The sequence below is a fragment of the Papio anubis genome, chromosome 7 (genome assembly GCF_008728515.1).
Source record: "Papio anubis isolate 15944 chromosome 7, Panubis1.0, whole genome shotgun sequence".
NCBI classification, from domain to species: Eukaryota; Metazoa; Chordata; class Mammalia; order Primates; family Cercopithecidae; genus Papio; species Papio anubis.
The window spans coordinates 75,447,480-75,473,975 of record NC_044982.1 but is presented as its reverse complement, the minus strand read 5'-3'; the positions used below and the strand labels follow the sequence as shown (position 1 = coordinate 75,473,975).

Sequence of the window (26,496 nt, the reverse complement as noted above, 5' to 3'; positions counted from 1 at the left end):
CTGGGCAACAAGAGCAAAACTCCATCTCAAGACAAACAAACAAAAAAGATGTTATCTGAGCCAGGCGTGGTGGCTCATGCCTGTCGTCCCAGCACTTTGAGAGGCCAAAGCAGGTGGTTCCCTTAAAGTCAGGAGTTCGAGACCAGCCTGGCCAACATGGTGAAACCCCATCTCTACTAAAAATACAAAAATCAGCCAGGTGTGGTGATGTATGCCTGTGATCCCAGCTACTCCGGAGACTGAGGCAGGAGAATTGCCTGAACCTGGGAGGGGGAAGTTGCAGTGTGCTGAGATCACACCACTGCACTCCAGCCTTGGTGATACAGCAAGACTCCGTCTCATAAATAAATAAATAAATTGAATATGCAAACTCTGTAAAAGAATGGGAAAATGTACATAAATAATGTTAAGTCACAAAATCAAAATGCCAAATTCTACAGTCACATGGATTACAACTATATAAAGTGAACATCTAAATAGATAAACATTCAAAATAGAACAGATAGGCCAGGTGCAGTGGCTCACGCCTGTAATCCCAGTACTCTGGCAGACCAAGGTGGGTGGATCACCTGAGGTCAGGAATTCAAGACCAGCCTGGCCAACATGGTGAAACCCTGTCTCTACTAAAAATACAAAAAAAAAACACAAGCTGAGTATGGTGGGGCATGCCTATGATCCCAGCTACTCGGGAGGCTGAGGCAGAAGAATTGCTTGAACCTGGGATGTGGAGGTTGCAGTAAGCTGAGATTGTGCTACTGCACTCCAGCCTGGGCGACAAAGTAAGACTCCATCTCAAAAAACAAACAAACAAACAAAAGAAAAAACAAAAACAAAAACAGAGGGATCTTGAAAACATTTTGCTGCCGGGCGCGGTGGCTCACGCCTGTAATCCCAGCACTTTGGGAGGCCGAGGCGGGTGGATCACGAGGTCAGGAGATCGAGACCATCCTGGCTAACATGGTGAAACCCCGTCTCTACTAAAAATACAAAAAACTAGCCGGGCGTGGTGGCGGGCGCCTGTAGTCCCAGCTACTCGGAGGCTGAGGCGGGAGAATGGCGTGAACCCGGGAGGTGGAGCTTGCAGTGAGCCGAGATCGCGCCACCGCACTCCAGCCTGGGCTACAGAGCGAGACTCCGTCTCAAAAAAAAAAAAGAAAACATTTTGCTAAGTGAAAGAAGCCAGTCACAAAGGACACCATGTTGTATAATTCCATTTATATGAAGTATCCCAAATAGGCAAATATAAAAAGATAGAAAGTAAATTCGGGGTTGCCAGGGGATAGGAATTTAGGGGATGATATACAAGAGGTATAAGGTTGTAGTAATACTTGCACAAGTAAGTGAGTATACTAAAAGCCATTGAATTGTACACTTTAAGTGAGTGAATTGTATGGCATGTTAATTATATTTCAATAAAGCTGTTAAAAAGAGATACAGACAAGCAGATCGGACAACCTGTAAGAGTTCCTAGTGGCCAAAGATGGAATAAATTGAACAGTATAGCATTGGATATAGCCCAAAGTATAAAATAAACATACATGAGTACATACTGCAGTCCCTACTTACCCACAGTTTTGCTTTCCACTGTTTCAGTTACCCACAGTCAACAGTGGTCTGAAAATATTAAATAGAAAATTCCAGAAATAAAAAAATCTTTTTTTTTTTGAGGCGGAGTTTTGCTCTTGTTGCCCAGGCTGGAGTGCAATGGTGTGATCTCAGCTCACCGCAACCTCCACCTCCCAGGTTTAAGCAATTCTCCTGCCTCAGACTCCTGAACTGCTGGGATTACAGGCATGCACCACCACGCCGGCTAATTTTTGTATTTTTAGTAGAGACAGTGTTTCCTCCACGTTGGTCAGGCTGGTCTCGAACTCTCAACCTGAGGTGATCCGCCCTCCTCGGCCTCCCAAAGAGCTGGGATTACAGGCGTGAGCCACAGTGCCTGCAACAATTCTTAAGTTTTAAATTGCACACTGTTCTGAGTAGCATGATGAAGTTTTGTGCCATCCTGCTCTGCTGTGTCTGGGATGTGAATATCCCCTTTGTCCAGCATATCTACATTGTATTTTTTCTTTTTTTTTTTTTTTTTTTAAGGCAGGGTATTACTCTGTCACCTAGGCTGGAGTGCAGTGGTGCAAACACGGCTCACTACAGCCTTGACTCCCTGGGCTCAAGGGATCTTCCTGCCTCAGCCTCCTGTGTAGCTGAGACCACACCTAGCTAACTTTTTTATTTTCTTGTGGAGATGGGGTCTTGCTTTGTTGCGTAGGCTGGTTTTGAACTCCTGGGCTGAAGCGATCCTCCCACTTCAGCCTCTTAAAGTGCTGGAATACAGGCATGAGCCACCAAGCCCGGCCAATCATGAGAAAATACATTAGACAAACCCAAATTGAGGGATATTCTGGCCAGTATTCCCCAAAACTGTCACAGTCATGAAAAACAAGAAAAGACTAAAAAACCATCACAGTCCAGAGAAGATTAAGGAAATAAGATGACTAAATGCAACATGGTATCATGGAGGGGAGCCCGGAGTAGAAATCGGACAAAGGGAAAAACTGGTGAAATGTGAACAAAATCTGAGTTTAGTTATAATAATTCTATCCATGTTAATTTGTTAGATTTTATACATGTACCATGGTAATGTGAGAGGATAATATTAGGGGAGATGGGCAAGGGTATACGAAAATTCTCTGTACTACCTTCACAACCTTTGTAAATCTAAAATTATTCCAAATACTCAAACCTGTAATCCCAGATACTTGGGAGGCTGAAGTGGGAGAACTGCTTGAGGACAGGAGTTTGAGACCAGACTCACAGCAAGACCCTGTCTCTAAACAATAAAATAAATAAAATAATTCCACATACAAAGTTAGTGTTTTTTAAAGCAGAGATCAGAGAGACATAAGTATTCATATTAAAGTGAAGATGGAGTAACACTGAAGACTACTCCAAGTAAAAAAAATAAACAAATATGCTGGGCACGGTGGCTCACGCTTATAATCCCAGCATTTTGGGAAGCCGAGGCGGGCCGATCACCTGAGGTCAGGAGTTCGTTCGAGACCAGCCTGGCTAACATGGTAAAACCTTGTCTCTACTAAAAATACAAAAATTAGGACAAGTGTGGTGGCTCACGCCTGTAATCCCAGCACTATGGGAGACCAAGGCAGGTGGATCACCTGAGGTGAGGAGTTCCAGACCAGCCTGACCAACATGGTAAAACCTGGTCTCTACTAAAAGTACAAAAATTAGCCGGGTGTGGTGGCACATGCCTGTAATCCCAGCTACTCAGGAGGCTGAGACAGGAGAATTGCTTGAACCTGGGAGGTGGAGGTTGCAGTGAGCCGAGATCACGCCACTCACTCCAGTCTAGGCAACAGAGGGAGTCTCCTCCAAAACCAAATAAAAAATAATAAATAAATAAAGTTAACAGGGTACCGGGAATGGCGTCCATGCCTGTAATCCCAGTGCTTTGAGAGGCCAAGGTTGGCAGATCGCTTGAGCCCAGGAGTTCGAGATCAGATTGGGCAACATGGTGAAACCCTGACTCTACAAAAAATGCAAAAAATTAGCCGGGTGTGGTGGCCCACGCAGAGGTTACAGTGAGCCGAGATTATGCCACTACACTCCAGCCTGGGTGACAAAGAAAGACCCTGTTTCAAAATAAATAAACAAAAATTTTTAAAAATAAAATGAAGAGGGCTTGTGTGTGTGCCTGAGTATGTAAGTCTACATGTACCTTTATGGTGATACTGTTTAAATATTTAAATTTTTACCAGTATAATGCAGATGTTTAGGTCTGAGGGTAATTTACGTGTGTGTGGGGGGGGGGGGTGTGTGTGTATATATATATATAGATGTGTGTGTGTGTGTATATATATATGTTGGCCAGGCTGGTTTCAAACTCCCAAGCTCAAGTGATTCACCCACCTCAGCCTCCCAAAGTGCTGGGATTACAGGCATGAGCCACGATGCACCATCCATATTCATTTTAATAATTAAAAGACATGGCCGGGTGAGGTGACTCACTCCTATAATGCCAGCACTTTGGGAGGCCGAGGCAGGAGTTCAAGACCAGTCTGGGCAAGACGGCAAAACCTCATCTCTACAAAAAGTACAAAAATTAGCTGGGTGTGATGACGTGTACCTGGAGTCACAACCACCAGGGAGGCTGAAGTGAGAGTATCACCTGAGCCACGGGACATTGAGGCTGCAGTGAGCCATGATTGTGCCACTGCACTCCAGCTTTGGTGATAGAGTAAGACCCTCTCAGGGAAAAAAAAAAAAAAAAAAAAGACATGAAGTTGGTGTTAACAATTCTCAGTTTGTAGTATCTGCGCTTGCTCCATGTTTCACTATTTTTAATGTTGTAAACATTTTTATGCATATAGATTTTAATTATACCTTAGGATAAATTCCTAAGACTGGGATGCTTGAGTTAAAAGGTGAAATCACTGGCCGGGCACCGGTGTCTCACGCTTGTAATCCCAGCACTTTGGAAGGCTGAGGCGGGCAGATCACCTGAGGTCGGGAGTTCGAGGCCAGCCTGGTCAACATGGTGAAACCCCTTCTCTACTAAAAATACAAAAAAATTAGGCAGGCATGGTGGTGGGTGCCTGTAATCCCAGCTATTTGGGAGGCTGAGGTAGGAGAATCACTTGAACCTGGGAGACGGAGGTTACACTGAGCTAAAATAATGCCACCTGCACTCCAGCCTGGGAGACAAGAGCGAGACTGCCTCTCAAAAAAAAAAAAGGGCCGAGTGCGGTGGCTCGCGCCTGTAATCCCAGCACTTTGGGAGGCCCAGGCGGGCGGATCACGAGATCAGGAGGTCGAGACCATCCTGGCTAACACGGTGAAACCCTGTCTCTACTAAAAATACAAAAAATTAGCTGGACGTGATGGAGGGCGCCTGTAGTCCCAGCTACTCGGGAGGCTGAGGCAGGAGAATGGTGTGAACCCGGGAGGCGGAGCTTGCAGTGAGTCGAGATCGCGCCACTGCATTCCAGCCTGGGTGACAGAGCGAGACTCCATTTCAAAATAAATAAATAAATAAATAAAAATGTAAAAGATAGAATCATTTTCATGATTTGTTTTTGCATTCTACTTGCTTACGTGGCAGAAAATGTATAGCAATTTAAAAGACCAATAAAAATGTATAAATATACGTATCTATTTCCCTGTAGACTTATCAGTACTTTTTCCCTAATTTAATACAAGAAATGAGGAAAGGAAAGAAAGTGTGCTAAATTTTTTCTTTTTTTTTTTGAGATGGAGTTTCGCTTTTGTTGCCCAGGCTGGGGTGCAATGGCACGGTCTCAGCTCACTGCAACCTCTGCCTCCTGGGTTCAAGCGATTCTCCTGCCTTAGCCTCCCGTGTAGCTGAGATTACAGGCACCTGCCACCATGCTTGGCTAATTTTTCTACTTTTATTAGAGAACAGGTTTTCACTATGTTGACCAAGCTGATCTCGAACACCAAACCCCAGGTAATCCACCCACTTCGGCTTCCCAAAGTGTTGGGATTATAGGCATGAGCCACCGCCTCCAGACTTATGCTAAATGTTTTTACAACAATTATGTCATTTGCCTCATTTAACTTTCTCCATCAGTCAGTCAAGTAGATATACTCCCAGTTGACAGTGCAAGGGCTGGGTGCCATAGGCCCCTGGGATGATGGCCAGAGGGCAGATACCAAAGGTCAAGTCCTGGAATATTGCCCAAAGCAGAGCTGGAAGAAGAAATCCAAAGCAAGTCACGAAGAACAGAGGCCAGAGAAGGAATGGGGGCCAAGTCACTGGATCAAATGAAGGGAAGGGACAGCCTGAGCTAGGTTGGGAAATGGGAGGTCCTTTGGATGAATTCTAAATTCTAAAACACATCTTTTTAGTGACTTTCTTTCTTTCTTTCTTTTGTGGAGACGGTCTCATTATGTTGCCCAGGCTGATCTTAAACTTCTGGCCTCCAGTGATCATCCTGCCTCAACCTCTCAAGTGCTGGGATTGAAGGCATGAGCTACCATGTCTGGCCTTTAGTAACCTTTTATGGGATCCAGCCAGGGCTTTGTGGGTGGAATGGGTTCATTTAAAGATACCGGAAGAGAATAGTTACTAAGACATTTTAGAGTTCATGAATTTATCACATTTATGTTAAAAAAAAAAAAAAAGTTGCTACATCTGCATACATATTTACATGATATACAGAGGAGAACTAAAAGGTTCGGCACTAAACTTAAAAACATTGGATATATCTTTGGGAAAATGAATAGGATTCGGGGCAGGAATAGGGTATGAGGGTATTTTATATGTCTGCTTTGTTGGAATACTTATGTGACTTTTTTAAAGGAAAAGTTATTGCTAGAAAAAGCTTTCATTCATTCTTTCATCTATTCAGTAAACATTTATTGTATGCTCCCTGTATACTAGGCACTGTGCAAGGATCTGAAGTAAGGCATAGATTCTCCCCGCTAGAAGAAGTTCATGTTCTGGTATAGTGTTTTTCAAACTTTGACTCAGTCTGTTAGCAAGTTCTGAAATTAAAAATCAGTGGGTCATATTATATTATAACCCATAGTATAAAATAAAATATCTGCCATACTTATATACATTAATAATTGAGTAAATAAACAAATGGCCTGGGCAACATAGCAAGACCCCATGTCTGCAAAAAGATTTTTTTAAATTAGCAGGGCATAGGCCAGGCCCAGTGGCTCACGCCTGTTATCCCAGCACTTTGGGAGGTCGAGGCGAGCAGATCACAAGGTCAGGAGTTCAAGACCAGCCTGGTCAATATGGTGAAACCCCGTCTCTACTAAAAATACAAAAATTAGCCAGGCGTGGTGTCAGGCACCTGTAGTCCCAGCTACTTGGGAGGCTGAGGCAGGAGAATCACTTGAACCCTGGAGGGTTTAGGCAGAGGTTGCAGTGAGCCAAGATCGCGCCACTGCACTCCGGCCTGGGTGACAGAGCAAGACTCCGTCTCAAAAAAATAAATAAATAAATAAAATAAAATAAAATAAAATTAGCAGGACATGGAGGTACGTACCTCCAGTCCCAGCTACTCGGGAGGCTGATGTGGGAGGATCACTGGAGGCTGGGAGCTCAAAGCTGCAGTGAGCCATCATTGTACCACTGCACTATAATCTGGGCGATAGAGCAAGACTGTCTCAAAAAAAAAAAAAAAAAAAAAAAAAAACCGTGACAGGTCGTATTGATAGTATGTGCCTTTGACATGATGTGATGAAAATGGCACTTTACCTCTGTGTTCTTTCTCCCAAAAAGACATAACTGCTATCTACTGATAACATCAGACAAATCCCAATAAAGGGACATTCTTTAAAATATCTGACCAATACTCTTCAAAACTGTCAAGGTGTATCTCTGTATATCATGTAAATAATGTAATATATATATTGAATTTTACATTTACATTATATATGCTTGTATGCTGGGCCACAATGTACAATCTTTCTCTTACAGTCACAGCTTTAAAAGTCTAAATTACTTTTCTGGTAGGAGACCTCAACATGCAATAAAATCGTTATTATATAGACTATAGACAGGATCATCAGCTCTTTGTAGTTGGGAAGAGAGGATTGGAATAGGCAGGAAAAGCTTCACCAGGGAAAAAACAACATGTTATCATGAGGACACTGGCTAACCCTTATGTAGCACTCACTGTGTGCCAACTGCCTAGCCTGTTCTAGGAATGTTACATATCCTAACTCCTTTAATTGTCACAACAACCTAGGAAGTGAGTACTGTTACTGTGGCCATTGTACAGAAGACTGAGTTCTAAAAGACTAAGTATCTTGTCTAGAGTCACAAAGCAACTAAGTAGTAGAGCCAAGCAGTCAGGCTGTCAGTCAGGCTGTCACCCAGGCTGGAGTGCAGTGGTGCAATCTTGGCTCACTGCAGCCTCCGCCTCCCGAGTTCAGGCGATTCTCCTGCCTCAGCCTCCTGAGTAGCTGGGATTACAGGTGTCTGCCTCCATGCCTGGCTAATCTTTGTACTTTTAGTAGAGACGGGGTTTCGCCATGTTGGCCATGTTGGTCTCGAACTCCGGACCTCAGGTTATCTGTGCGCCTTGGCCTCCCAAAGTGTTGGGATTACAGGCATGAGCCACCGTGCCCAGCCCATACTGTACTTTTTCATGTAGTGGTTTGTTTGGCATTTTCCAGATTAATTGTGCAGCAGCATTAGCAAAGAGAATAATGACTGGATCACTTCCGAAGCTACCTGAAGTTAATGCTCATTAAGCTCAAATGAACATTTGGCTGGGCACAGTGTCTCAGACGTATAATCCTAGCACTTAGTGAAGCTGAGGCGAGTGGATCACTTGAGTCCAGGAGTTCAAGACTAGACTGCGCAACTGGAAACCCCGTCTTTACAAAATATACAAAAATTAGCTGGGTGTGGTGGTATGCACCTGTAGTCCCAGCTACTTGGGGGGCTGAGGTGGGAGGATTGCTTGAGCCTGGGAGGTCAAGGTTGCAGTGAACTGTGATTGTGCCACTACACTCCAACCTGGGTTGGAGTAAGACCCTGTGTCAACAGAACAAACAAAAAGGTTAAGTGAACATTTAATGACACTGATATGTAGAGTGAGGCAATGTGATAGATTAAAGACAGCATTATAGTATGAGTCAGGGGAGCAGAATTCAGTACTTCACGCTACATCTCTGATCAGTTTTCTCATCTACAAAATGAAGGGAGTACACCTCAGGGATGACAAATATAAGGTGCATATGTTGCCACTCCCTGCTTCCTAACCTACAGCTGACGTAACCTACAACTGACGAGTAATCACGCATGCCATCCTTTTGTTTTGAACCTGGAAGCAGCTCCAGAATCCTTCCCAAAGCAACTGTTACAGTTAGTCACAGTTGACACCCAAGTTGAAACCCATTTGCCATCTTTGGATATGACAAACTGTAAAGACTGTCCTAGGTCTAACTCCCAGAAGTACGCCATCAGAAATACGATACCTTCTCAAATCAATGTGTACTTCATTCAGCCTCTTCAGTCTCTCTTTTCTCTGGGCATTAAGTTTACATCATGTGGTTGCTGGGACACAGATCTGAGCATATTCTACTTTTTTTGTTGTTTTGGTTTATTTTATTTTTATTTTATTTATTTATTTTTTGGAGACGAAGTCTCGCCCTGTCGCCCAGGCTGGAGTGCAGTGGTGCAATCTCGGCTCACTGCAACCTCCACCTCCTGGGTTCAAGTGGTTCTCCTGCCTCAGCCTCCCAAGTAGCTACAATTGCAGGCACCCGACACCACGCCTGGTTCATTTTTTTGTATTTTTAGTAGAGAAAGGGTTTCACAATGTTAGCCAGGCTGGTCTCAAGTGATCTACCCGCCTTGGCCTCCCAAAGTGTTGGGATTACAGGCGTGAGCCACTGCACCCAGCTAGTTGCTTTTTTTTTTTTAGAGATAGGGTCTCCATCTGTCACCCAGGCTGGAGTGCAGTGGAGTGATCATAGCTTACTGTAGCCTAGAATTCCTGATCTTAGCCTTACTCTCCCAAGTAGCTGGGATTACAGACACGCACCACCACACCCAGCTCTTGTTTTTTCATTTGTTTTTTGTTGTAGAGGCATGGTCTCCTATATTGCCTAGGCTGGTCTCCAACTCCTGGCCTCTGGTGATCCACCCACCTCAGCCTCCCAAAGTGCTGGGATTACAGGTGGGAACCACCTTGCCTGGCCCTGTATTCTACTGTGAATCTACCAACCTCACTAGTCTTGAAAGCATGTTCATGCTTGTCAAGCGCGTCCGTGTGAAGAGACCACCAAACAGGCTTTGTGTGAGCAACATGGCTGTTTATTTCACCTGGGTGCAGGCGGGCTGAGTCCGAAAAGAGAGTCAGCAAGATAAGAGTGGGGCCGTTTCATAGGATTTGGGTAGGTAAGAGAAAATTACAGTCAAAGGGGGGTTGTTCTCTGGCGGGCAGGAGTGGGGGTTACAAGGTGCTCAGTGGGGGAGTCTTTTGAGCCAGGATGAGCCAGGAAAAGGAATTTCACAAGATAATGTCATCGCTTAAGGCAAGGACCAGCCATTTTCACTTCTCTTGTGGTGGAATGTCATCAGTTAAGGCGGGACAGGGCATTTGCACTTCTTTTGTGATTCTTCAGTTACTTCAGACCATCTGGGCCTATACATGCAAGTCACAGGGGATGCGATGGCTTGGCTTGGGCTCAGAGGCCTGACAATGCTAATCCAAGGAAAATGCTTGTTTGATTCCTGCTGTAAGTAACCTTAACCCTTCTTTTCCTCTTTTCTAGATTCTCTTGCTGGGGCATCCTAGCACCATTTGTGTAATGCTTTCCCCAGTGAAGTTGCCTTTACCTTCTTTCTTCTTCTTTGATTTATGTATACACATTCACACACAAGCTTTTCGGTGTAGCCTCTACTGACTTCCTTCCTGGTCATCTAAACATATTCCCAGCTCTGTGTGTGTGTGTCTCTCTCTCTCTCTGCGTGTGTGTGTGTGTGTGTGTGTGTGTGTGTGTGTGTGTGTGTGTGTGTTTAGAGATAGGATCTCGCTCTGTTGCCCAGGCCAGAGTGGGAGTGCAGTGGTGTGATCATAGCTCACTGCTGCCTCCAATTCCTGGGCACAAGCAGTGCTCCCACCTTAGCTTCCTAAGTAGCTGGGACTATAGGTACACACCACGATGCCTGGCTTTTTTTTTTTTTTTTTTTTTTCCTTTTTTTTTGGTAAAGATGGCGTCTCACTGTGTTTCCCAGGCTGGTCCCCAAATTCTGGTCTCAAGCTGTCCTGCCACCATGGCCTCTCAAAGTGCTAGAATTATAGGTGTGAGCCACCACGCCTGGCCTCTCTGGCCCAGGCATCATTGAATGTCATTGTGTGTCACTGAATGCAAATAGTTTAAAAAAGGAAGTTCATACCTCTCCCTCACCACTCCCAACACTTGTCTAAGCATATTCCCTTCTTACTGTCTTACCTCAGTTTCATAATTATTTCATTTCCCTCCTCCTCGATGATTAATAACTATGATAGGTGCTTACAGCATTCATCTTCAGTTCTCAGATGTGTACTTGTCTCTCGAGTCTCCACAATGTTTATTTTGGCATTGTATATTTTATAGTAGAAATAGTTTAAAGTTGTGTTTCTCTAGTTTTTTACCACTGCATCCTGCTACAGTTAAAATTGTCTAATGTTTAAGAGTGTGCAAGAAAAGAAAGATATATCCGAGTCTTTGGAAACCTTCATTTACTCTTTTCAAAACTTACATCCTAATGAATATCAATTCAACATGTCCTTATTTGTCATCTTTGCTCTTGAAGTCAGTGGGAAGGAATGCTGTGCTTGTAAGGTAGAAACCAATTTGATCCCTTGATGTAACACCTCAACGAGATCTTTTTACATCTCATTTTACCACTTAATGCAAGCAGGACATTTAAAGGCAAAGGTTTGGCCATGAGTACCTTTGAGACATTTTCCTTTTACCCGGCAGTTGAAATCCAAGGTATAGAATTATAATTTCTAACTATCATAAAGATGGTTTTTATTTAGATGGTTTTTAAATAACTTTGCTGAAAGGGAGTAAAAGAAAGGATGGTGATCTTAACTTCCTGGTAACCTGCCATAATTTACTGACAGTAATTTGTGAGACAAGTAAAAGCAGCATTTAATAGCAAATGATTAAACACCACAGAGTATGTTGCAACCCCACCCACAGCCATGAGCTTATCTTCCTGGAAAAGGGAGTGAATGGCCACAGGCCTCCCCCATGGCACAGCTGTTATATCCCCAGCTGAGCTGGTCTAGATAACATCCTGTTCTACACAGGGAGTGAAGGCAACAACCCTAGGCTTGGCCACACTGGGCCTGGCTCTTTACACCTTAGTGTTTAGAATTGCTGTAAGATAACTACTTGTGGCCGGGCGTGGTGGCTGAAGCCTGTAATCCTAGCACTTTGGCAGGCCGAGACGAGGTCAGGAGATCGAGACCATCCTGGCTAACACGGTGAAACCCCTTCTCTACTAAAGAAAAATACAAAAAACTAGCCGGGCGAGGTGGCGGGCGCCTGTAGTCCCAGCTACTCGGGAGGCTGAGGCAGGAGAATGGCGTGAACCCGGGAGGCGGAGCTCGCAGTGAGCTGAGATCCAGCCACTGCACACCAGCCTGGGCGACAGAGCGAGACTCCGTCTCAAAAAAAAAAAAAACAAAAAAAACATAATCACCTGTCTGATAGGGCTTAGGAAACAAGAAGTGAGCTGGGAGGACGAAATGTATATATATATATATATATATAAAACTTAGTCCAAGTATTATATCATAATGTTTCTAGTTGCAGCAAGGAAATAATACAGTTGATCCTTGAACAATACAGGCTTGAACTGCACAGATCCATTTATATGCAGCTTTTTTTCCAACCAAACACAGATGGAAAATACAGTGTTTGTGGCATGCAAAACCCCAGTTATATGGGGCTGACTTTTTGTGTACGTATTTTCCACAGGGCCTACTGCAGGACTTGAGTATGCACAGATTTGGTTATACTCAAGGCAGTCCCGGAACTAATAACCTGCATACCAAGGGTTGACTGTAATGAAAACAGCTCAGTTGTAAAGTGAATATTTACTGTAGACCAGCCCCTTTGCTAAGTGCTATTTGTGTTACCCATCTCACTCTCACACCTCAGAGTTAACCATCCCCTGGGGTTCAAAAAACCCAAGCAACTTAAGCATCACATGGCAGGTATGTGGCAAAGCCAAAACTTAGCCAGGTCTGTCTTACTCAGGTCTGAGCTTTTATTTTTTTTTTTTTTTTTTTTTTGAGACGGAGTCTCGCGCTGTGTCACCCAGGCTGGAGTGCAGTGGCGCGATCTCGGCTCACTGCAAGCTCCGCCTCCCAGGTTCAGGCCATTCTCCTGCCTCAGCCTCCGAGTAGCTGGGACTACAGGCGCCCGCCACCACGCCCGGCTAGTTTTTTGTATTTTTAGTAGAGACGGGGTTTCACCATGTTAGCCAGGATGGTCTCGATCTCCTGACCTCGTGATCCGCCCGCCTCGGCCTCCCAAAGTGCTGGGATTACAGGCTTGAGCCACCGCGCCCGGCCAGGTCTGAGCTTTTAAGCAATGCATTCTCCTATCTCCTCAAGCAGGCAAAACCCCCAAAGGAAAAAATACTTGCTGGTTTCCAGCTTGACTTAGCTGTTTAGCCCAGTGCTTAGTGGGACCCATCCTCTATCGTGGTGTTCCCCAGCCTCTGTATTTGCTGGGATTCTGATTAGTCCAAGAACTACTCATTCACCAAAGGTCCTGTTCTTCCATGCAATCTGCTTATTTCACTAGATGCATGGGATGACACATGAAAAAGGACATTCAGGCATCTAGTGAAATAGGGAGAATCATAAAGGAGAGTCTCGACTCTACTTTTCTTCTTTTTTTTTTGAGTCGGAGTCTCCCTGTGTCGCCCAGACTGCAGTGCAGTGGCACGATCTCGGCGCACTTCAGCCTCTGCCTCCCGGGTTCAAACAATCCTCCTGCCTCAGCCTCCTGAGTAGCTGGGACTACAGGCTCATGCCACCACACCCAGATAATATTTTTGTATTTTAGTAGAGACCGAGTTTCACCATGAGGTCTCGAACTCCTGACCTCAAATGATCCACTGCCTCAGGCTCCCAAAGTGCTGGGATTACGGCCATAAGCCACTGTGCCTGGCCTAATTTTGGTATTTTTTAGTAGATAGTGGGGTTTTACCATGTTGGCCAGGCTTGTCTCAAACCCCTGACCTCAAGTGATCCGCCCACCTCAGCCTTCCAAAGTGCTGGGATTACAGGTGTGAGCCGCTGCTTGCCTGGGCAGTCAACTCCACTCTTCAACAGGCATGGATGCCTCATCAAACAGACAATTAATGTTTTGTGCTCAAAGAGGCTGTGAAGTAGATCAAGCCCTGTAAATCAGCCTCTGACTGGTATTCTGACAGCCAAGCTTTTAGCAAACTGACTCTTAACAGACACCTTCTGATGAACTGTTGCTAAGATCACCAGCTGCAAATGCTTACCTGGGATGACCTAGCCCTGTAATAATCTCCCCCACTTTCAGTCTCCTAAGCAGCAGATTGGGAAACTGGTCCCTGAAATTGCAGCTGCTAAAAGTGACACCTAATATTTGTGAACAAGTTGTAAGTATACATTAAAATCCAACTTTGTTTTCTTTTTTTTTTTTTTTGAGATGGAGTCTCGCTCTGTTGTCAGGCTGGAGTGCAGTGGTGCGACGACGGCTCACTGCAATCTCTGCCTTGCAGGTTCAAGTGATTCTTCTGTCTCAACCTCCTGAGTAGCTGGGACTACAGGTGCATGCCACCACACCCAGCTAATTTTTGTATTTTTAGTAGAGACAGGGTTTCACCATGTTGGCCAGGATGGTCTCGATCTCCTGACCTCGTGATCCGCCTGCCTCGGCCTCCCAAATTTGGTGCTGGGATTACAGGCGTGAGCCACCGCACCTGGCTGTAAAATCAAATTTTTAACCAAGATTTCAGATTGATCTGTATGCCACGTTTATTCCACATAATTTCTCATTTATTCTAGACACAAATCTAGTGTTTTGTGCATAGCAAATAGTGATAAAGTGAATGGGAAAATTTTTTAAATCCTGGAGGTTTATTTATTTATTGAGACAGAGTTTAGCTCTTGTCGCCCAGGCTGGAGTACAGTGGCACAATCTCGGCTCACTGCAAACTCCGCCTCCCGGGTTCAAGTGATTCTCTTGCCTCAGGCTCCTGAGTAGCTGGGATTACAGGCGCCTGCCACTACGTCCAGCTACTTTTTGTATTTTTAGTAGAGAAAGGGTTTCACCATGTTGACCAGGCTGTTCTTGAACTCCTGACCTCAGGCAATCCGCCTTCCTCGGCCTCCCAAAGCACTGGGATTACAGGCATGAGCTACTGCACCCGGCCAGGTCTATTTATTTTTAAAGGACCTTAGGAATCACCCTGCTCAGGGTTCTCAACCTGGAGCCCAGAATAGGTGTCAGCAAAGTCTATGGATGTCCTGAGGTTCTTTTACAGCATTTAAGTACGTATCTCCTTGCACATTTTTCTGTAAAAGATTCATTAGCTTTCTTTGTATTCTCAGAGGGGTCTGTGTTCTAGTTTAATATACTTACATTACCAGATGAGGATGCTAAAGTTAATGAAATCAAATGGATTCTCTGATAGCACACAGTAAGAATTCACTAGGAATTGGCCGGGCATGGTGGCTCATACCTGTAATCCCAGCACTGTGGGACACCGAGGCGGGCGGATCACGAGGTCAGGAGATCCAGACCATCATGGCTAATACAGTGAAACCCCATCTCTACTGAAAATACAAAAAATTAGCTGGGTGTGGTGGGGAGCGCCTGTAGTCCCAGTTGAGGCAGGAGAACCTGGGAGGCGGAGCTTACAGTGAGCTGAGATTACACCACTGCACTCCAGCCTGGGGGACAGAGTGTGAGACTGTTTCAAAAAAAAAAAAAAAATTCACTAGGAATTTATGTTATAAGCAAATATTGGCTGGAGGCAGTGGCTCATGCCTATAATCCCAGCACTTGGATGGCTAAAGCAGGAGGACCCCTTAAGGCCAGGAGTTCAAGACCAGCCTGAGCAAAATAGTGAGACCCCCCCATCTCTACAAAAATAAAAATAAAGGCCAAGCGCAGTGGCTCATGCCTGTAATCCCAGCACTTTGGGAGGCCGAGGCGGGCGGCTTACTTTAGGTCAGGAGTTCGAGACCAGCCTGGCCAACATGGTGAAACCCTGTCTCTACTAAAAATACAAAAATCAACCAGGCATGGTGGCAGGCACCTGTAGTCTTAGCTACTCAGGAGGTTGAGGCAGGAGAATCACTTGAACCCAGGAGGCAGAGGTTGCAGTGAGCTGAGATTGATTGCACCATTGCACTCCAGCCTGGGCAACAGAGTGAGACTCTGGCTCAAAAATAAAAATAAAAATAAATAAAAATTAACTGGGCATAGTGACATGTATCTGTAGTCCCAGCTACTCCCAGCTACTTGAGAAACAGAGGCTAGAGGATCACTTGAGCCTAAGAGTTCAAGGCTGTAGTGAGCCATGATAGTACTACTATACTCCAGCCTGGGCCAGTATCCTCAGGACTATTAAGGACATGAAAAACAAGGAAGACTGAGAAACTGTTCCAGACCAGAACAGACTAAAGCAACATGACAGTTTTTTTTTGTTTTGTTTTGTTTTTTTTTTTTTTTGAGACGGAGTCTCACTCTGTCCCCCTGGCTGGAGTGCAGTGGCCGGATCTCAGCTCACTGCAAGCTCCGCCTCCCGGGTTCAGGCCATTCTCCTGCCTCAGCCTCCCGAGTAGCTGGGACTACAGGCGCCCGCCACCTCGCCCGGCTAGTTTTTTTGTATTTTTTAGTAGAGACGGGGTTTCACTGTGTTAGCCAGGATGGTCTCGATCTCCTGACCTCGTGATCCACCCGTCTCGGAACATGACAGTTAAATGCACTATAGTATCCTGGATGGGATGCAGGAACAAAAAGAGGACATTAGTGGAAAAATCGATGAACTCCAAATAAAGTCTGGAGTTAATAATAATGTACCAATATTGGTTTCTTAGTTTTGGCAAATGTACCATGGTAATGTGAGATGCTAACTTTGGCCATCTTTGCAACTTTACTATAAATCTAAAATTTCAAATGTTAAAATTTCATTTAAGAACTATTATTCAGGCCGGGCGCAGTGGCTCAAGCCTGTAATCCCAGCACTTTGGGAGGCCGTGGATCACGGTCAGGGGATGAGACCATCCCACAGCTAACATGGTGAAACCCGTCTCTACTAAAAATACAAAAACTAGCGAGGCGTGGTGGCGAGGCGCCTGTAGTCCCAGCTACTTTCGGGAGGCTGAGGCAGGAGATGGCCACCTGAACCTGGGAGGCCGAGGGCTGCAGTGAGCGAGATCGGCGCCCACTACATTCCAGCCTGGGGCGGCTGGCGTGAGACTCCGTCTCAAAAAAAGAACTATTATTCATCTTAGTTTTTTGCACTGATTCTCACAGATATTACACAATGTGAATATGATTTTGTCAGCTGAGCCAGACCAGCCAGCTCTGGTGGTCATGATGAAAGAAGGACTGGCCATTCATCAATATTATGCTCACTTGCATTGATTTTTCCAAAACCTATGTTGAATGTAAGAGAAACAAACACGAGATTCAATACAACTGAGTTAGACATAATAGCACAAGCATGAACCCCTGAATGAGGAGGATGAGTTAGGGGTGTCATGGATCCATGCATATGCTTGGCCTTTGAATCGCAGCCCACCTCTGACACAAAGCCATGCAGTGACTTTGGGTATCATCTTTTCTTTTTTCTTTTTTTTTTTTTTTGGGACAGAGTCTTGCTCTGTCACCCAGGCTGGAGTGCAGTGGCACAATCTTGGCTTACTATAACCTCCGCCCCAAGGCCGGGCGCGGTGGCTCACGCCTGTAATCCCAGCACTTTGGGAGGCCGAGTCGGGCGGATCACGAGGTCAGGAGATCGAGACCATCCTGGCTAACACGGTGAAACCCCGTCTCTACTAAAAATGCAAAAAATTAGCCGGGCGAGGCGGCGGGCACCTGTAGTCCCAGCTACTCGGGAGGCTGAGGCAGGAGAATGGCGTGAACCCGGGAGGCGGAGCTTGCAGTGAGCCGAGATCGCGCCACTGCACTCCAGCCTGGGCGACTAAGCGAGACTGTGTCTCAAAAAAAAAAAAAAACCTCCGCCTCCCGGGCTCAAGAGATTCTCTTCCCTTAGTTGGAGTATAGTGACGCCATCACAGCTCACTGCGACCTCCACCTCCCGGGTTCAAGCAATTCTCCTGCCTCAGCCTTCTGAGTAGCTGGGATTACAGGCATGCACCACCATGCCCAGTTAATTTTTGTATTTTTAGTAGAGCCAAGGATTCACCATATTGGCCAGGCTGGTCTTGATCTCCTAACCTCAAATGATCCGCCTGCCTGGCCTCGCAAAGTGCTGGGATTACAAGCACGAGCCACCGCGCCCTTCTAAACTTTAACCTGCTTGACCTTAAAATAAGGATAACATGCTTGATATGGTGGCTCATGCCCATAATCCCAACACTTTGGGAGGCCAAGGCAGGATGATCACTTGAGCCTAAGTGTTCAAGACCAGCCGGCAATATAGTGAAACCTCATCTTTACAAAAAGTTAAAAAATTAGCTGGGCATGATAGTGCATGCCTATAATCCTAGCTATTCAGGAGGCTGAGGTGGGATCACTTGAGTACAGAGGAAGATGCAGTAAGCTGAGATTGCACCACTGCACTCCAGCCTGGGTGCAGAGTGAGGCCCTATCTCAAAAATAAAGGATAACAGAAGTACCTGCCTCAAACAGTTGTGAGAATTGCTCAGGATAGGACCTTACAGAGCTTGTTATAAGGCCTAGACGAATTTGATAAATTGATATCACTACTATTTCCACCACTAAGGAAAGAAAAGCTTTACTATAGATCTTGTCTCCATTGCCCATAAAATAAAGCCCAAATTCCTTAGCATGACGTCTAAAGCCAACTATATCATATGTGAGTAGCTTAATTTCCAGCAACTATTCTTCCCACGCCCTGAACTGCAGCCCCAGTGAACTTCGCAGAGCTTTCATACCCATTTTCTCTGCCTCAGTCGTCCCTGTAGCTCATTCTTCATGACCTCACATCAGTGCCCCTTCTCTGGGAAGCAGTTCTTCACTCTCCTGTGACGTTCCTTGTCCCTCCCTTCTGTACACCCATGGAAGCAGAGCTGTCCCAGTTATAACTCATCACCTTGTACTGCCGTTGTTTTTTTTTTTTTTTTTTTTTTTTTTTTGAGACGGAGTCTTACTCTGTCGCCCAGGCTGGAGTGCAGTGGCCGGATCTCAGCTCACTGCAAGCTCCGCCTCCCGGGTTTACGCCATTCTCCTGCCTCAGCCTCCGGAGTAGCTGGGACTACAGGCGCCCGCCACCTCGCCCGGCTAGTTTTTTGTATTTTTTAGTAGAGACGGGGTTTCACTGTGTTAGCCAGGATGGTCTCGATCTCCTGACCTCGTGATCCGCCCGTCTCGGCCTCCCAAAGTGCTGGGATTACAGGCTTGAGCCACCGCGCCCGGCCTGTACTGCCGTTGTTTACCTACCTCGCACCTTTGCTAGGTATAAAAATCAGAAGATCAGAAGTCCTTACTACTTCATCTCCCCATTCTTCTGGTGCTTGACACGTCGTTGTTATCCAGCAAAATGGATGAATACATTGAATGAATATAAACAGAAGTACTGCAGTTGCTCAGAATTGTTTTGGAGAATAACTGATGAAAATTTATCGTTGGTTTTTATTTATTAAAACTTCAATTAGTTCATAGGAATGAAGACTGATATTATCAGATGATATTTACTACTACTTTATTTACTGTTTATCTATAAAACATTTAATATAATTCTTTGAGAAATTTGATCTTGCCTTTCTGGGTGTTTGTTTGTTTGTTTGTTTTTGTCTTCAAGGTTCCAGTTACAGCCATCTCTTGTCAAAATTTTTGAACTATATTTCGAAAACTACTGGCCAGGAAAGAAAAATGATAAAATTTTTCCTCATGGTGAATAAACAAGGGCAGACTCGACTTTCTAAGTACTATGAACATGTGGATATTAATAAGCGTACACTTCTGGAAACAGAAGTCATAAAGAGCTGTCTCTCTCGCTCCAATGAACAAGTAAGTCTCTGGTCCTCTCCTTTATCTCTGCATTCAACTCGGCCTTGGTAGATTTGTTATTACTGAGTCTCAGGGGCCGTCATTTTCTTTGATCTATATTCCTTCAACAGCTACTAAGGAAAATAAGAAGTGATGTGAAATGAAAAACTGAAAGAAGCATAGCTCTCTTTACATCCCTTTAAGAAAATTAAACCAAGGAAAACCTGGAAGAATCTTGGGTTCTTGGCCGGGCGCGGTGGCTCAAGCCTGTAATCTCAGCACTTTGGGAGGCCGAGACGGGCGGATCACGAGGTCAGGAGATCAAGACCATCCTGGCTAACATGGTGAAACCCCGTCTCTACTAAAAAATACAAAAAAACTAGCCGGGCAACGTGGCGGGCGCCTGTAGTCCCAGCTAGTCGGGAGGCTGAGGCAGGAGAATGGCGTGAACCCGGGAGGCGGAGCTTGCGGAGCTGAGATCCGGCCACTGCACTCCAGCCTGGGCGACAGAGCAAGACTCCGTCTCAAAAAAAAAAAAAAAAAAAAAAAAAAAGAATCTTGGGTTCTTATTTAAGTCAGCATATTTGTCTCAATGCACCTTGGAAACGACAATAAAATTTCCTTCTGCTAATAGACACCTCTTCTTTTTTCGTTCTTATGAATTCAGCCCCTGAAACTCTCATGAGTGCCTGTAGCAGGTAGCTTTCTATAAGCCAAAAAATGAAGATCAGATGATTGGTATAGAGGTAAATACTGAAGACCCATTTTGTGCCAGAGGATAATATTATTCTCAAATGGGGTGGTTTTATTCTGCTTATTATTTTTGTAAATATACCACCAATATAATGCTGAAACCAGTGATTTAAAAACAAAACAAGTTTGATTTCATTATCTAGGTGGGGAAAATGGAAATTAAAAATTCATATGAAACAACACATTTATCCATCTTCCAAAATGGAGATTAAGGCTGGGTGCAATGGCTCACGCCTGTAATCCCAGCACTGTGGGAGGCAGAAGCGAGTGGATCACCAGAAATAAGGAGTTCGAGACCAGCCTGGCCAATATGGTGAAAAATTAGCTGGGCGTAATTATGCACAACTGTAGTCCCAGCTACTGGGGAGGCCGAGTCAGGAAAATTGTTTGAACATGGGAGGTGGAGGTTGCAGTCAGCCAAGACTGCTTCATTACACTCCAGCCTGAACGACAAGAGCAAAACTCTGTCTCAAAAAAAAAAAGAGGTTAAATAGGAATTTTAAAACTGAGTCCTTTTTTTTTTTTTATTTTTTTTTTTATTTTTTATTTTTTTTTTTTTTTGAGACGGAGTCTCGCTGTGCTCCCAGGCTGGAATGCAGTGGCGTGATCTCGGCTCACTGCAAGCTCCGCCTCCCAGGTTCACGCCATTCTCCCGCCTCAGCCTCCCAAGTAGCTGAGACTACAGGCGCCCGCCACCACGCCCGGCTACTTTTTTGTATTTTTAGTAGAGACGGGGTTTCACCATGTTAGCCAGGATAGTCTTGATCTCCTGACCTCGTGATCCACCCGCCTCGGCCTCCCAAAGTGCTGGGATTACAGGCTTGAGCCACCGCGCCCGGCCAGTCCATTTTTGTTTTGTTTTGTTTTTTGAGATGGAGTCTTCCTTTGTCGCCCAGGCTGGAGTGCAGTGGCGCCATCTTGGCTCACTGCAATCTCTGCCTCCGAGGTTCAAGCGATCCTCCTGCCTCAGCCTCCTGAGTAGCTGGGATTCCAGGTGTGTGCCACCACACCTGGCTAATTTTTGTATTTTTAGTAGAGATGGGGTTTCACCATGTTGGTCATGCTGGTCTCGAACTCCTGACCTCAAGTGATCTGCCTGCCTTGGTGCTGGGATTACAGGGATGAGCCACTCCTAAAGTGCTGGGATTACACGCATGAGCCACTGCGCCTGGCCAAAAACCGAGTCCATTTTGTAAAGAATTTTTTCCCTAGCTCATACCTTGAACAAATTTTTTTTTTTTTTTTTTTTTGAGACAGAGTTTTGCTCTTGCCCAGGCTGGAGTGCAACGGCATGATATCGGCTCACTGCAACCTCTGCCTCCCAGGTTCAAGTGATTCTCCTGCCTCAGCCTCCCAGGTAGCTGAGATTACAGGCATGTGCCATCACGACCGGCTAATTTTGTATTTTTAGTAGAGACGAGGTTTCTCCATGTTGGTGAGGCTGGTCTTGAAATCCCGACCTCAAGTGATCCACCTGCCTCAGCCTCCTAAAGTGCTGGGATTACAGGCGTGAGCCACCACGCCCGGCCCCTTGAACAAAATTTTTATGAAGAATTTTATTTAGAGAATTACTTAATCCAGGTCCTAAGCTTGCCAGATCTATTGGAAATTACTCAACAACTGAGGGAAAATCAGAAAACTTGTTTAACTCATGCATTTTAATCTTGTCAGTTCTCCATTTCACTGCATAGTGGGCTGCCTGTGAGCACCACTGCTAAATCATAAAATATTAAGCTACATCAGTGCTCAAAAGTAACATGGCACAAACTGGCATCTAAACTGATTTTTCAGTTGGGACATCTCAGAGTTCCTCTTTGAATTACTACTTTGGCCTGCCATGGCACACACTGTTTCATGTTGTCAGATGGAAACAGAAACTTTTATTTTTTTATTTTTATTTTTATTTTTTTTTTTGAGACGGAGTCTCGCTCTGTCGCCCAGGCTGGAGTGCAGTGGCCGGATCTCAGCTCACTGCAAGCTCCGCCTCCCGGGTTCACGCCATTCTCCTGCCTCAGCCTCCAGAGTAGCTGGGACTACAGGCGCCCGCCACCTCGCCAGGCTAGTTTTTTGTATTTTTTAGTAGAGACGGGGTTTCACCGGGTTAGCCAGGATGGTCTCGATCTCCTGACCTTGTGATCCGCCCGTCTCGGCCTCCCAAAGTGCAGGGATTACAGGCTTGAGCCACCGCGCCCGGCCTGGAAACAGAAACTTTTAAAGGGCTGTGTTAATAGCCACATACTTTAAGTAAAAGTAAATACTCTTAGAAGCATTCCTGTTTGAACCTTTCTGCAGAATGCAGGCACTCAATTTCAAACATCATTTTCACTGATAGGTTACCCTTTGAAACGAAAGCTTTGGAATGAATATACTGTTAGATACTTTTGATGCATTCTAAATTATTTTAGATTTTAAAAGGAGTCCACTGGGCTTTTGGCATAATCAGGCACCAACGTAGCATAATAGCAGCTTAGTTTTTATCCATAGAGGTGCTTTGATACTTTTTTTTTAATGTCAGAAACTCCTGAGAGGCTTTGAAAAATGTTCCTCAGTTCTTTCAAAAAGGTTGTGTTTCCTTGAAAGATCCAGCTGAGCAGAGATCACACTGGCTCTACAGTGAGCCAAAAGCTGCAGAATGCTTCTGTACTCATTACCTTTATCCTAATTTTAAATAAAAACCTAAATTCCTTCATTTTATAGACTGTCAGATGGCTTTCCCATAGAGGTATTTCCATGGTCAAAACTTGCAGCTTCATTCCCAGGTACATCCGGGCACCCAAGAGCAACACATCCAGCACACCCTAAAATCCAGAAGGAGAGTAACCCTGTGCTTCTGCCCACTCTCCACCTCCCATCCACTCAGCGCCTTCCCATAACTCTTTGTACAAAGGTGATAGGAAAGGGATAAATGAGATGGGAGTTTTATCCATGTGTCAGTGGTGGCAGGCTAGTTATTAATTCATACGAAGCAATGTTTACAATGCGAGATTTTGTCTAGCATCTGCCACAAAAAGGCCATCTTTAAATGATTTGTAAAATAATCTACATGGATTCTTTTCATGAGTCTAGGAAAAAGCAACCAATTTTTGTTTGTTTGTACCATGTATTTGGCTCCTCGATGACTATTAAATAGTACAAAACCGAGAATATCTAATTGCTTCCAAAAAAGTCTTGCGGGGGGCCGTGCGCGGTGGCTCAAGCCTGTAATCCCAGCACTTTGGGAGGCCGAGACGGGCGGATCACGAGGTCAGGAGATCGAGACCATCCTGGCTAACACGGTGAAACCCCGTCTCTACTAAAAAAAAAAATACAAAAAACTAGCTGGGCGAGGTGGTGGCCGCCTGTAGTCCCAGCTACTTGGGAGGCTGAGGCAGGAGAATGGCGTGAACCCGGGAGGCGGAGCTTGCAGTGAGCTGAGATCCAGCCACTGCACTCCAGCCCGGGCGACGGAGCGAGACTCCGTCTCAAAAAAAAAAAAAAAAGTCTTGGGGAGGTGAGGAGAAGAAAGTCTTCTTTATCATGTTTGCTTATTTTCACTTCAGAGGCACTTTGCTGATTATTCATTATCTTTGCCTGCTGAGTTCCACACAGAGCCAAGCAAAGGAATGAGAAGGAGTGTAAGTGGGAACCCATGTGAACACTCAGACTTTTTTCCAAGACTTCTCCAATTTCCACTAGAGATGCTTCCAAGTGGTCCCCTGAATATTGTGAGAAGGCCACCAGTGGTTGTGTAACATCTTAATATTTTATATTTCTAGGAATGTTTGTCAGATGAATCAGAACCTAGAACTTATGCATGTCATTTTAAATAACTCTCTCTCAACAACAGGAGTTAATATCTCATTGTGTTTTGTCTAGTGCTCTTTCATTGAATATAAGGATTTTAAGCTGATATATCGGCAGTATGCAGCTCTCTTCATTGTGGTTGGAGTTAATGACACTGAGGTAAGATAATAGAAGAGCCCTTGGAAAATGCAAGAATTTCTTTCTACTTGCCTCCCTAAGAATTATGAGTCTCTTGATTTTTTTTTTTTTTTTTTTTTGACGGAGTCTTGCCCTGTTGCCAGGCTGTAGTACAGTGGCACGATCTCAGCTCACTGCAACCTCCACCTCCCAGGTTCAAGCGATTCCCCTGCTTCAGCCTCCCAAGTAGCTGGGATTACAGGCACGTGCCACCACACCTGGCTAATTTTTTGTATTTAGTAGAGATGGGGTTTCACCATGTTGGCCAAGATGGTCTTGATCTCCTGACCTCATGATCTGCCTGCCTCAGACTCCCAATTTATTTTTATTTTTATTTTTTTAAGAGACAGACTAGCGTGCAATGGCACAGTCATAGCTCACTGCAGCCTTGAATGCCTGGTTTCAAGCATCTTCCCATCTCAGCCACCTGACTAGCTGGGACTACAGGCTCACACTCCCAAGCCCAGCTAATTTTTTTGCTTTTATTTTTTTTAGAGACGGGGTCTCACTGTGTTGCCCAGGTTGGTCTAGAACTCCTGACTTCAAGCGATCTTCCTGGCTTAGCCTCCCAAGTAGCTGGGAATACAGACATAAGCCACTGTGCCTGGCTAGGATCTTGGTTTCTAGCAAGGATGAGGAAAGTTGTGTGGAAGAGAAATATCTAGGATGTTTCTTGGATTAGATGAGGAGCTTGCAAAGTAGAGAAGCCCCAAACCACAGAATGCCTTTTTCTGTTGTAAGCAATACGAGTGCCCTGCCCTTGTTCTCTTGAACAATGAAGCAGCTCAGATAAGTATAGAGACCAACTGATTTTGGCATTAAACATGGGCTGATATATCAAAAGCCAGTGAAAACTATAAAGATGATTGTATTGTGATTACATCCCCTCAAATTTATTTAGTTCACCCCTTCACAAATGCCACTCCCAGATCAATAGCACTATGGACATGGAATCCCTGAAAGGATGTTTTACATCTAGCTGAAATATTGATTTGTTGTTTTTTATCCATGAACCAAACTTTGAAGTGGTTTTCCCATCTCCACAGATAGAAAAATGATGGCATGAAGAACCTGAACAATTGCTTAAACCAATTTGTGGTAAAGTCAGGAAATGGAGCTAAGAACTCTAAATACTAGACACTAAGATTTTAATCTGGCTAGATTTATCATAGACTTCAAAAAAAAGATTCTTTTGGAGACAGAGTCTCACCTTGTCACCAGGCTAGAGTGCAGTGGCACCATCTCGGCTCACTACAACCCCTGCCTCCTGGGTTCAAGCGATTCTCCTGCCTCAGCCTCCCGAGTAGCTGGGACTACAGGTGCCCACCACCACGCCCAGCTAATTTTTGTATTCTTAGTAGAGACGGGGTTTCACCTTTTGGCCAGGATGATCTCGATCTCCTGACCCCGTGATCCACCTGCCTTAGCCTCCCATAGTGCTGGGATTACAGGCGTGAGCCACCACACCCGGCCTAAATTTTTTTTTTTTTTTTTTTTGAGACAGAGTCTCGCTCTGTCGCCCAGGCTGGAGTGCAGTGGCCGGATCTCAGCTCACTGTAAGCTCCGCCTCCCGGGTTCACGCCGCCATTCTCCTGCCTCAGCCTCCCGAGTAGCTGGGACTACAGGCGCCCGCCACCTCGCCCGGCTAGTTTTTTGTATTTTTTAGTAGAGACGGGGTTTCACCGTGTTAACCAGGATGGTCTCGAACTCCTGACCTCGTGATCCGCCCGTCTCGGCCTCCCAAAGTGCTGGGATTACAGGCTTGAGCCACCGCGCCTGGCCCCGGCCTAAATTTTTTACGACAGGGTCTCTCTCTGTCACCCAGGCTAGAATGCAGTGGCACCTTCACCTCTCACTGGAGCCTTGACCTCTTGGCCTGAAGTGATCCTTCCACCTCAGCGTCATGATCCCGAGTACCTAAGACTACAGGCTCATGTCAAGATATCTGGATATTTTTACTTTATTTATTTATTTATTTATTTTTGTTTATTTATTTATTTATTTTTTGAGACAGAGTCTTGCTATGTCACTCAGGTTGGAGTACAGTGGCACGATCTTGGCTCACTTCAATCTCAGCCTCCC

General features: G+C 45.1%; 1 protein-coding gene across 2 annotated transcripts in view; it reads left to right on the top strand.

Annotated features, from left to right (window-relative positions):
* The window catches only part of AP4S1 (adaptor related protein complex 4 subunit sigma 1), an 80,044-nt gene that overhangs the window by 31,043 nt on the left and 22,505 nt on the right, over positions 1-26,496 (top strand). For both annotated transcript variants that reach the window (XM_021941099.2, XM_003901680.4), the window contains exons 2-3: positions 19,514-19,722; positions 24,310-24,396. In XM_021941099.2, the coding sequence (XP_021796791.1) occupies positions 19,585-19,722; positions 24,310-24,396 (225 nt within the window). In that variant the 5' untranslated portion in view covers positions 19,514-19,584. The remainder of the gene's footprint in view (positions 1-19,513; positions 19,723-24,309; positions 24,397-26,496) is intronic.